Source organism: Selaginella moellendorffii, unplaced genomic scaffold, assembly GCF_000143415.4.
Source record: "Selaginella moellendorffii unplaced genomic scaffold, v1.0 SELMOscaffold_62, whole genome shotgun sequence".
Classification (NCBI taxonomy): domain Eukaryota; kingdom Viridiplantae; phylum Streptophyta; class Lycopodiopsida; order Selaginellales; family Selaginellaceae; genus Selaginella; species Selaginella moellendorffii.
Window position 1 is genome coordinate 490,528 of NW_003314323.1, and position 10,654 is coordinate 501,181.

A 10,654-nucleotide genomic window follows, 5' to 3' on the forward strand; every position below is an offset into this window, starting at 1 on the left:
TTCGTTTTTACGTTCCTACATAACGAATTCTGGATACAAAAGTTGTAGTACTACAACGTGCTGTTACAAAGTTTTTTGCTTCTTTTCAATAGGACCAGTATTCTCCACAACCCACGGGTGACGGAGTACCTCCTCCACCGTTAGCCTTTGCTCTGGATTGACCTTCAACATCCCCAAGATGAGCTCCCTCGCCTCTTTGGACACACCCCCGCCCCACTTCAATGCCCGTTCCACCTCTGCATCCCCAGCACTTTTGAGAAAGCATTCCACATCAAAAACATCAGAGAACACCCCCCACCCAGTGACAAGCTCGTACGCAATCAACCCTAGCCCCCACAAGTCCACAGCTTTGGTGTAGTAAAACGGCCAGCCATCCTTGCCAGCCCTGAGCACATCCGGGGATATGTATCCATTGGTGCCACAGTTCTCGTGCATGTCCTCAGCCACGTCTGTGGCGAGCCCAAAGTCAGCCAGCTTCACCTCATAAGGTGGCAACAGCCTGGTGAGCAAAACGTTGTCCAGCTTCACGTCCCTGTGCACCACTCCGAGCGAGTGCACCCGTCCTAGTGCCTCAGCCAGGCTCTTGATCACAAACGCTGCCTCTTGCTCCTCCATCTTCCCGCCAGCTTTATGAAGCCTCTCGCTCAGCGTGCATGAGCCTAGCTCCAAAATTAGGGTTCCCCACCATCGGCCACCTTTGAACTTGCGATCCTCCTCCAGCACCACGTCGTAGAGCTGTATTGTCCCTTGGCAGCCGGCTAGCTTGAGCATGACCCGGAGCTCCCTCTGTGCCGTCTCTGGTAGTGACTTTGCAGCTAAGAGCTTGCTCCCCATGACCAGGTGGACCGTGCCTTGCCCTCCACTCCCAAGCTCCATAACCACTCGATAGAGCTTCTTCAATGCTGGCAGTTCCACAACTTTGCCACTCTCGACTTCCCTCCAAATTGTCATGAGCGGTCACAAAGCCCTAAACCCTTTAGATAAGTTTATATATTAAAAAGGCAATCTCTTTCTTAGTCTCAAAGAGTTCAAAGAGTGGAAAGCTGTTTCACATTAATGGGGTAACTGTCTTCCACAGATCCTTCCCAGAATCTGTCCGCCAACTCACCATAGACTCTTGAGCTCGGATGAAACTCGTCCCAGTACACATAACTCGAGGTGTCATCGCAGGTGGTGACGTTTCTCAGGCAGAAAACGATGGCACCATTCTTGCCGATTCCGCTGCAGCAAGCTTGGTCACCAACCTTGTATCCTGAAGATCAACATATCATCTTTTTCTGAAGCTTGCCAAGAAGAAGAAAAATGGTTTACCGTGAGCGGCCGGGTTCCGGACAAGATCAAGAACGTAGTCGAACGAGTTTGCAAAGACAATGTGCGACCCGGGAAGAGATGAGCTCCACTTTACGACGCTGGCCTTGAGATCCGCATTGAATCGAGCGGCGGCGTCGTTAAGGAAATCCACGCACTTGCCCCTCTTGGCAACGTTGTATCGCAGCAAGTTGATGGGACTACAACCCAGAGCCGTGAGAGAAGCAAGGACGAACTTGCGGCCGCCGGATCCATGCAGCCTCTGGAGTTGCTTGTGGTACTCGGCGAGGAGGAGAGATTGAAAGCGCTCGGGAGTGTATTGGACGGCCAGGGGCGAGGCCGGAAGGAGGTAATAGTTGTTGACAAGATCATTGCTGCCCACGGTGATGTAGTAAATCGCTTGGGACGAGAGCTCCCGGGCTCGCTTGGATCCAAGCTTGGCGGTGATGTTGTTGCCCAGAACGTTTTGGAAGTGATCGACTTGGGCTGGAAGAGAGAAATGCTGGCCCTGCTTGGACAATGAATTCAATGGTAAATGATAAAAGAAGTTCTTATGAAACTCTTACAAAGACGAGGCCTGTTGACTCGAGCAATCCAGATCCAGCGGATGCGAAGTTTACACCCTGCAAAACATTGTCATTCGCAGAAACGTATGCTGGAGCTAGATCAAGTCCCAAGCGCGATGCTGGATATCACCAAATCAAAAGCAAACGAGCGCTCTTTGTAAGTTAGATCAATGACAAAACTTTTGGAAGATCACAAAAAACATTACCCAAGAAGTCTGGAACAAGCCGTCCATTTGCAAATCTCCCAGTTGGACGCTGGCTCTGATCAAAGTCCTTGCCATAGGGGGGGAAGTTTGCTTGTGCCAGAGTGATTAGAGCATTGTTGTTTCCAGCATCCACCATGGAGTCTCCAAAAACGAACAACGCTGGAACTTTGGCTTGAGCTTCAGATGTTACCAGTGATAGCACTATAACCATGGTGGCGATCAAAGCCATAGAAACTTCTAGCCTGACCGTTTTGTAAAACTCTATGGAGGAGCTAAAAACCCATTCACCAAACATTCACTCGCTCCGGTTCGAGACCATCTTTTTTATGCTTGGAGCGCTCATATAAATGCCGGGCTATGGAAAAGCGTGTAGATGGAAGCGACCCAAAAAGAGAAAAAGCTACAAAGAAGCTCAAGAACAACTTGATTTTTCGCTAGAGACTGACAAGGAGGACAAAAATTTCAAGCAAGCACTGTGCTAGAACTAAATGCTCCGAAAGAGAAGAAAATAATGGCAGCTTTGGCTTCCGTTAGGAAGATGGTCGACTTCTTCCACCAAACCCAGGCAGCATTAAAACTTTCGACGTCTGGTGGATGGATCTGGCCGTGGAAACATTTATTCCTTGATCTTATTTTTTTGCCTTGAATCGCTGGAACAATATCGCTGGAACAACGTCGCAGCCTCAAAGGATTTGCTGGATGTTCATGGGATAAATCTCGTCCTTGCCACCGCTCCAAAAGTTTCGAGCCAGGATCTCGTAGATTCTGCTGCTGGGGTGGAACTCGTCCCAGTAGACATACCTCGACGGGTCTTTGCACGAGGGAACGTCTGGGAGGCAGAAAACAATGGCCCCGTTCTTGCCGATTCCACTGCAGCATGCCTTGTCACCTTCGTCGAATCCTGTGATCTCGAAACTTTCAAGGAGCGAAAACCAAAAACAAGGAACGAAAACTTCGTCACGTACCATTTGCAAGCGGATTCAAGGCCGCCTTGTAGACCATGTCGTAGCAATTGCCGTGGAGGAGCTTGATTCCTGGCAAGCTTTCTCTCAGCTCGCTCAGCATGGATTCCACGGCCTTGTTGTACAACTTTGCTGCATCGTTTGGCTCCGCAGCACACTCGCCTGGCTTCTTGATGAGGTATTTGAGAAGATTGATGGGACTACAGCCGAGTGCCGTGAGTGATGCAATCACAAATCTCCTCGCTCCTTCACCATATAATGTCTGGAAGTGAGAACCACGACCTTCAGTGCTGGACAATTTTTTTTGAATCTACCTTGATTTGCTCCCTGAAAACTACAATGAGGGAGTCTTGGAACTCTTGAGGCGATTGCGTTCTCAGCGGAGCCCCGGGGAGGAGGTAGTAATTGTTAACCAGATCGTTGCTGCCAATTGTGATGTAGTAAATGGCTTTGGAGACCATGCGGGAGGCCGATTCCGGGCCGAGTTTCTTCACAAGCCTTGCATGGACTTCCTTGAAGCTCGCAACCTGCTTTGGAAGCGGAATGTGTTCTCCCTGGAGATAATTGACGATTGAGACAAGAACAAACCAGCAACACAACAAGATCTCACTTACAAACACATTCCCAGAGGCTGGAAGCAGGCCCGCTCCAGATGATGCAAAATTCAGCCCGTGGTCGATGTTGTCTCCCGCCGAGAGATACGTCTCCGGGAACGGAAGACCAAGGAATGATGCTGAAAGCTCGAGAAAACATATAAGCGGCAAACAACAGTGACAGAGAAACTCACCAATGAAGTCTGGGACCAGCCTTCCATTTGCAAATCGACCTGTTGGCTTGTGCGTGTCGAAGTCTTTGCCGTAAGGTAGAAAATTGGCCTTGGCCAACGATTGGAGGTTGTTGTTGTTCCCTGAATCCACTAAAGAGTCCCCGAAAACAAAAACTGCCGATACATCGTAGTTTTTAGCCAGTGCCGAGCTACAAGAAAGCAAGAGAAGAAATGAGACGATGCACAGGTATGGAGCCATCGTCTCTTCTTCAGCCCGACTGCGATCCTACAAAAAGCAGCTACTGTCAAATGCAAGAGGTCTAGACTTCTAGTTAAGACAAACGCCCCAACTGTCCTCCAGAAGCTTTATAGACTTTGTGCAGAATCTTGAACTTTGAGAGCTCACCTTACTCTGTATGAAACAGCTGTGAACCATCAAGGCCCTTTTGCCCGAGTGGTCATCCCCACCTCGTTGCTGATGCTGCTGTGGTTGTGGAAAAGCTGCAACAAAGAAGCGTCGCATGAGTTAGCCAAGTTGAAAGGTCACCTTTTTTAGTTTAAGTGCTCTTGTTAATCCACGTAAAGTGAGTACGAATATCTGAAACGGGGTAAATGATATTTTTGCTATAAACATTGTCTCTCTGCAACGACAACTGAATTAAATAGTGTAAAAACAGTTCAACAATTGCGGTAGGAAGAACTTTTTACATATCCCAGACCCTGTTAGCGCCTGGGTGGTGATACGGCGGATACGGAGGAATCACCCCAGGATGGTGCGCCCCAAACATGTCAAAGCGACCCATCCCTGGATGCATGAAGTGCGGGTAGCTAGAAACCGGAGGAAAATGATCTGCATCCAAAAGAAGACGAAGTAAGCTCCCGTAGAAACTGTGACTCGAACACCTCAAATTTAAAGACCTCTTCTGTTGTAGCCCGAGGGAGGAGATCCTTTGTAGGAATCACGCGGCCTAGGGGAATAGTACTGTCTATCCTGTCTATCGTAGCCTCGTCTCTCGGATGGGGAATATGACCTGCCAAACACGATGGAAAACAGAAGATAAATTAGACTTAGATTACCTGGAATGACGACGACGTCTAGGTGAAGACGAGGGATGCCTCGGTGACCGCGAACGAGACCGCGAGCGACCTGCAAGCTACAAGCTAACAAGATATCCAGAAAAAGAAAATAGAACCTCTTCGAGGGGACCGCCTTGAGCTTGGCCTGTCCCTATACATAACAAGAACAACGCTCAGTCTGATCCACTTGAGAGAAGTCTTGGAATGACTTGACGGAAAAAGAATACCTTGACGTTTCCTTCATTCTCATCTCTGCTGGCTTCTTCCGGGTTTCTTCGGCAAAAACCACTGAAACTTCACGGCCCCTGATGAGCTGGTGATTCATCTTGTACTGCGCTTCAATGGCATCGCGAGGATCGATGAACTGTACAAAGCCGAATCCCCGAGGCTCTCTGCAAGATGCGGTGCGAGTTACAGATTTCACTTGGCAACTTCTAAGACGAGTGGAACCAAACAGCTGCCAGGCCAGGGTCTTTTAGAATCTATCTCGACTTGGTAGTCTTCACCACTGAACTTCAAAAAGATGCTAAAGAAGAACGCCACTATCTCCCCAAGAACTACAGCTTAGCTACAAAGACCATCTTCAAGTCTGACCTTCTCTTGCTTCTCATCTTGAGATCTTCTCACGGCCCTTCATTCAACACTAAAGTCTCAGCAAATGTAAACTTTTTCTTTTTCTACTTTAGTCTAAACAAGCAAAGAAAAGAAAAACACACTCAAGCATCACGCCCCAAGCGCTTACCCGGAGTAGAAGTCCTTGGGAAGATACACATCCTTGACAGCTCCATAGCGCTCGAATGGGCCTCTCAGATCATCCGCCCTGGAATGGCAAAGAATCAAACCACTGCCCACAAAAGAGGATTTGTACCTCGTGTCACGCGAGATATTTCGGACCAGCAGGCTTGTCGGCGGCTCCCCGCGGCCTCCTCGCGGGCTCGAGCTGCGGCGCCGGCTGCCACCGCTCCGCCGGGACGACGGCGGAGGGCTCTCGTAGGGACTTCGTCGCCGCTGCATCTGATTCGCTAAGGTAGAACCCTACTCTTCGAGCTAGGTCTTCATAATAAGTTTTTCTATAAAAAAGTACAACTCTCTTTACTCCATTTTCTTGATTCATTTGAATATTATTCTTTTTTATGTTTCATATTATTTTTAGTCACATTTAAATTGAAGACATCTGTCATTACAATCTTTAGAAATAGGTTGGCATCAAGATAGGTTTTTGGTTTGCTAAAAAAGTGAATATACCTAGGATATGCTTAGAATAATAAACTTTTTTTTCCAAGATCAACTAGAGTTACCATGCTTTTCATGTGATTCTTTTTGAACCACCAACTTCCACAACTTAACAAGTATGAAGCTAGAAACATGAGTGTTTGATCAACACCAACAGCTAGAACACAATGATGTTGTTTATATTGCCAATTTGAAGTTTCATGAGAAAAAGTTGTGATGATTTATCCTCAAGCCAAGATTGAAAGTCAAGCACATGGAATCAAGTTTAGATAAATTTATTGATGTCCACATACTAATACAAGAGACCTCATAATAGTAGTGTTTTCTTTATACTTAAAATATCAAAATATATTCTTTAATCTAACAGTTCTAAAGGTTTATGCTAATATTTTTATTTATGACTAATACAATCTCTCCCCCTTCCACACATATAAATACTTAGAGTGCATAGTTCTCATTGATCACTTCAAATGTCGCAAATGTGACTTCGGGCATCGAAAGTTATCTGTCGACTAGTCTTTATGGACACTTTTTCCTTACTGCCACAATGGCAGGAGGTCAGTATTGCTGGACCCGTTATCAGTCTTTACCTAAACTAATTAAGAAATTAGTCATCACATGTGCACTTAGATCAGAAGGGCACTAAGGAAGGAAATTCTAAGTTGTCATTTAGTCAAGTAGACTTGATATGGTGATGAGAAACTTATGATGTTAGCTTACACTTGCTAGTGTTGGGAACCGAGCTTGGTCCCTCAATATCGCTAGATGATAGCTTATCGTATTTGCCAAACACCCTCGCTATCATGCCCTTTGTGTTAGTCTTATTTCGGTCCCAAATGCTATTTATGGAAAGTGTCTAGATTTGCTCATTTGGCATATCTACGGAATGTAGAGATTGTCCTGAACACAATGGTGTTCATCCCGTGTCCAAATTTGCAATCTAGAGGCATTCCATATTTAGTAAGTTTCAAGCTTATCCCAGAGACTAACTCTTGATACTAAGGCAGGCTTGGGGTGAAAGCCCAAAGTGTGTGTTCCTCAAGAGCGGGGGGGGAGGGGGGTTGTGGGGGGTTCCAAATGTATAGTAGGGATAGTGGGTAGGTTGGGCATGGCTAACTAACCTGAGGCATAGTCTAGCTTTCACTTGCATGCCTGTCCTTGTTCTGCGTCCGGCTCAGGTCTAAGCCTAAGTTCCATTCCATGCTAGCTAGTGGAGTACCCATGTCCTTGCGTTAGGCCACCGGTATGCTGAAATAGCGCCAGACTCCATTTGGCTCCGTTTTGCGTGTTGGTTTTGGCATTGGGATGCTGGTTACTCTAGAATTATTCCAAGTCGCTTCGAGCTCCTGTCCCTTCGCTCCTTGGGCTTTATGCTCGAGAGTTGCTCTATGGTTCAGTTCTGTCACTCCTTGGCTCCAAGCTTGGGAGTTTGGTACCGTTCCTTCGTTCAGTGGCCCAAGGCTCTGAACCATGGGTTCCACACCAATGTCCTGTGGACACGTGGCATGGACATATGCCATGTGACACGTGGCATTTGACACGTGGCACATGGAGGGTTTAGGTTTCGCTTCGTGGTGTTATCTTATGGTAAATCACTATAGGATAAAGGGTCAAAACCACGTGCGCTACATCAAATCATAAATTCTAAATATTTTTTAACAGTAAACAACCAAAGGGAATGACTTGACAAATGATTCATTAAAGTTCAAATATAAAAGAAAAAACTTATGAATAAAATTGCATTTTTTTCCAATTAGTTAAGGGTTTCGGGATACTTGGGGTTAAGTGTCATTAGATTTAAATAGTACTGAGTTAGTGACTTCCTAAAAAGTCCAAAAAACTCATAAGCTTATATTACCCTTATCATACACATCAATAATGGATTCATTTGAGAAGTTGATATATTCCATAGGGATTTGATATTTTGAATTTGATGAGCTCCATTAGTCTCCCCAATACCTTAGTGGCTATTTAAAATAGTTGTTTATTGGGATTTATCTTTGATAAGACTCAAGTTTTAACACTATGATATACATTTTAAATATTATGTAATACTGAAGGATCTTTATAGAGTTCTTTATGGTTTTTCCCATAGGGAATGGGCATTGATAAGTGTTTGTCTTTGCTCTAGTTTGTTTATAGTAGCACTTAACAATCAATTATTGATATGTCTCCATTTATAGTGAAATATGGTTATAATCTCATAGAGTATTCTTAAAATATTCCTATGGTTTATGTTGGAAATAGCCTCCTATGTATCTTCATCTAAATAATCATTCTATTGAACTAACAACTCCCAAGTTATCTTACGACATGTCTTCACCAACCTATGAACAAAGGGACAGAAGCATGGAGCAACGTTAGAACAATCTTAAAACTTCCACCATCCCAATGTTAGAACTAACATGCAAAACAAAGCTAGGCGCTATTTCAACATACTAGAACACAAGGATATGTGTATATGTGTCCTTGTTTTATGTCTAGCTTAGGTCTAAGCTTAAATTCCATACTATCCTAACTAGTGGAGTAAGCAGAAGTTAAATTATACCTTAGGTTGGTCGTCCATGCCAGATCTAGTCACTATCCCTACAAAAATTTATTAAATATGAAATAGTGTTAAATTGCAAATTTAAATGTGGGAATAACACCATTGTATTTAGAACAATCTCTAAATTCCATAAAATGCAAAATTAACAAATTTAAACAATTTCCATAAATAGCCAATGGGATCAAACAAAACCAACATATGAAGGAATGATAGCAAGGGTGTCTTGGTAGACATAATAAGCTATCACATAATAAATATTAAAGGACCAAACTTAATATCATATGAGTTCTTAACATTAGCAAATGCAAGTCAATGAATGAGTTTTTCTAACCAAATTAAGTATGTTTGACTAATAACATTTAAAAATTCCATTTTTATGCTATTTTAGCCAGTTGGGTGACCTCCCGGGAAGTCCAAATTCAAGAGGTTATATTGTAGTAAGGGCATATCATCTTTTGTAAGATGGGTGACACCCAAAGCAACAAGGGTGGTTAATTTGATTGGTTATTTCCATATTAGTGAAGGCCACAAGGTATATGAATGATAGTGTATTTTAGTTAAATAGAGAAGTTGCCCCTTAACTCATTTAAGTTGGTGCATTTTTCATAAAGTATAAATACCATAAGCTTTTTTTGAAGTTGTTTCCTTAGGGATGGTCTAGACTAAAGTATGTATCAATGAGGATGTCAATCTTTTCTAAACAAGGGAGAGTGTCGCGAATATAATTATAAGTATTGAAAGTTATATATTGATAAGTCCTTTCAGATTTTTTTCTTTATTGCTATGATGGCAAAAGGTCAGTATTATTGGACCCTTTTTTTAGTTTCCACCCAAACTAGTTGAGAAACTAGTCTTTGCATATGCACTTTAGTACTATTTAAACCCAATGATATTTAACCCCAAGTATCCAAAGACTTTTAATCAATTGGAAAAAGGGATGCACTCATATTTACGGGCCCTTGCCCTCTATATTTGAACTTTTATAAATCATCTTTTAAGTCATTCATTTAATTGTTTATAATCCACCATATTTTCCTACAAGTTCATACTCTCGTGGATGGAAGCTAACAGCCATAGCTCTTCTAAGACCCTCACTCTTTTGACACTCAACCCAAGGTCTCTTAACACCCTACTTCTCAAGTTGAGCCCAGCTAAAGGCAAACTAAACTTATTAAATATCAATATCAACATATAATGTGATTCCCTTAAGTCAACTAATAGAGTTGAACTTGAGACCCCTTTAATAATAAATGTAAGTTATTGAATTTAGACTCTTGAGAGATCACTCAACCCACTGCTATTTAAACCCAAAGATGCCTAACCCCAAGTATTCAAGACCTTTAACCGATTAGAAAATGGAGTGCACTTTTATTTATGGGCCCTTTCCCTCTATATTTAAACTTTTATGGATCATTTCTTGAGTCGTTCTTTTTGGTTGCTTATATATAGGTGATATAGAAAGAGAAGCTAAAGGCCTCAATCTTCATGAGTAAATAAACAAAAGCCATTAGTAAGGTTTAGATAGACTATTGTAAATAAGCGGCTAGAGTTGTTTATACAATCATGCCCTTTGAATGGAATAAGGAACATTGACAAAGAAGTGAATGATGTGACAAGTTTATAATAGCTATCCCATAACTAAAGATTTTACCATGCACACAAAATACCGAAGCCAATCTTCCTATACTAACTCAAACTTAAAGATAAAAAAATGGACAATATCAAAGTCAAAGATAATGATATTTTAGAGACAAAATTATTAGTGAATAAATCTTATATTAGAACATAAAAGTATTCTAGTTAAGTTATCATCTAATAAACCAAGATTATAGGATAGGAACCAGAGGTTAAAGTCACGAGAGTAAAAATTCAATAGTAAGTATATCATCAAGAAAACTCAATAATAAAATTTAATGTTGCAAATGTGACTTTGGATATCAAAAGTTACCTCTTGGTTAATCCTTTTAAATATTTTTTCCTTACTACCA

At 42.8% G+C, this 10,654-nt stretch overlaps 4 protein-coding genes across 6 annotated transcripts; all 4 read right to left on the minus strand.

The window, feature by feature from the left end:
- Positions 1 to 63: 63 nt before the first annotated feature.
- Positions 64 to 951, minus strand: LOC9644238 (calcium/calmodulin-dependent protein kinase type 1). The gene has a single exon (XM_002984456.2). It carries the CDS (start codon positions 949 to 951, stop codon positions 64 to 66), a length of 888 nt encoding a protein of 295 aa, XP_002984502.2.
- Positions 952 to 968: 17 nt separating this feature from the next.
- Positions 969 to 2,419, minus strand: LOC9644426 (GDSL esterase/lipase At4g16230). 2 transcript variants are annotated; one of them, XM_024689563.1, is made up of 4 exons: positions 2,081 to 2,419; positions 1,875 to 1,993; positions 1,312 to 1,816; positions 969 to 1,252 (listed from the first exon to the last, which is right to left on the minus strand). In XM_024689563.1, exons 1-4 carry the CDS (start codon positions 2,373 to 2,375, stop codon positions 1,029 to 1,031), a joined length of 1,143 nt encoding a protein of 380 aa, XP_024545331.1. In that variant the 5' UTR covers positions 2,376 to 2,419; the 3' UTR covers positions 969 to 1,028. The 2 variants fall into 2 exon arrangements, with proteins under 2 accessions (XP_024545331.1, XP_024545330.1); XM_024689562.1 differs by having other exon boundaries at positions 1,312 to 1,819.
- Positions 2,420 to 2,666: 247 nt separating this feature from the next.
- On the minus strand, positions 2,667 to 4,406 carry LOC112351525 (GDSL esterase/lipase At4g16230-like). Its single transcript, XM_024689568.1, has 6 exons — positions 4,215 to 4,406; positions 3,830 to 4,094; positions 3,657 to 3,775; positions 3,357 to 3,596; positions 3,046 to 3,304; positions 2,667 to 2,981 (listed from the first exon to the last, which is right to left on the minus strand). The coding sequence occupies exons 1-6, from the start codon at positions 4,329 to 4,331 to the stop codon at positions 2,764 to 2,766; spliced, it is 1,218 nt and encodes a 405-aa protein (XP_024545336.1). The 5' UTR covers positions 4,332 to 4,406; the 3' UTR covers positions 2,667 to 2,763.
- A 60-nt stretch (positions 4,407 to 4,466) lies between these two features.
- LOC9644427 (serine/arginine-rich SC35-like splicing factor SCL30A) lies at positions 4,467 to 5,918 on the minus strand. Of its 2 annotated transcripts, none has more exons than XM_024689569.1 (7): positions 5,754 to 5,918; positions 5,628 to 5,705; positions 5,113 to 5,277; positions 5,002 to 5,036; positions 4,886 to 4,955; positions 4,727 to 4,839; positions 4,467 to 4,658 (listed from the first exon to the last, which is right to left on the minus strand). In XM_024689569.1, exons 1-7 carry the CDS (start codon positions 5,897 to 5,899, stop codon positions 4,513 to 4,515), a joined length of 753 nt encoding a protein of 250 aa, XP_024545337.1. In that variant the 5' UTR covers positions 5,900 to 5,918; the 3' UTR covers positions 4,467 to 4,512. The 2 variants fall into 2 exon arrangements, with proteins under 2 accessions (XP_024545337.1, XP_002984504.2); XM_002984458.2 differs by having other exon boundaries at positions 4,562 to 4,658; positions 4,712 to 4,839.
- Positions 5,919 to 10,654: the final 4,736 nt, after the last annotated feature.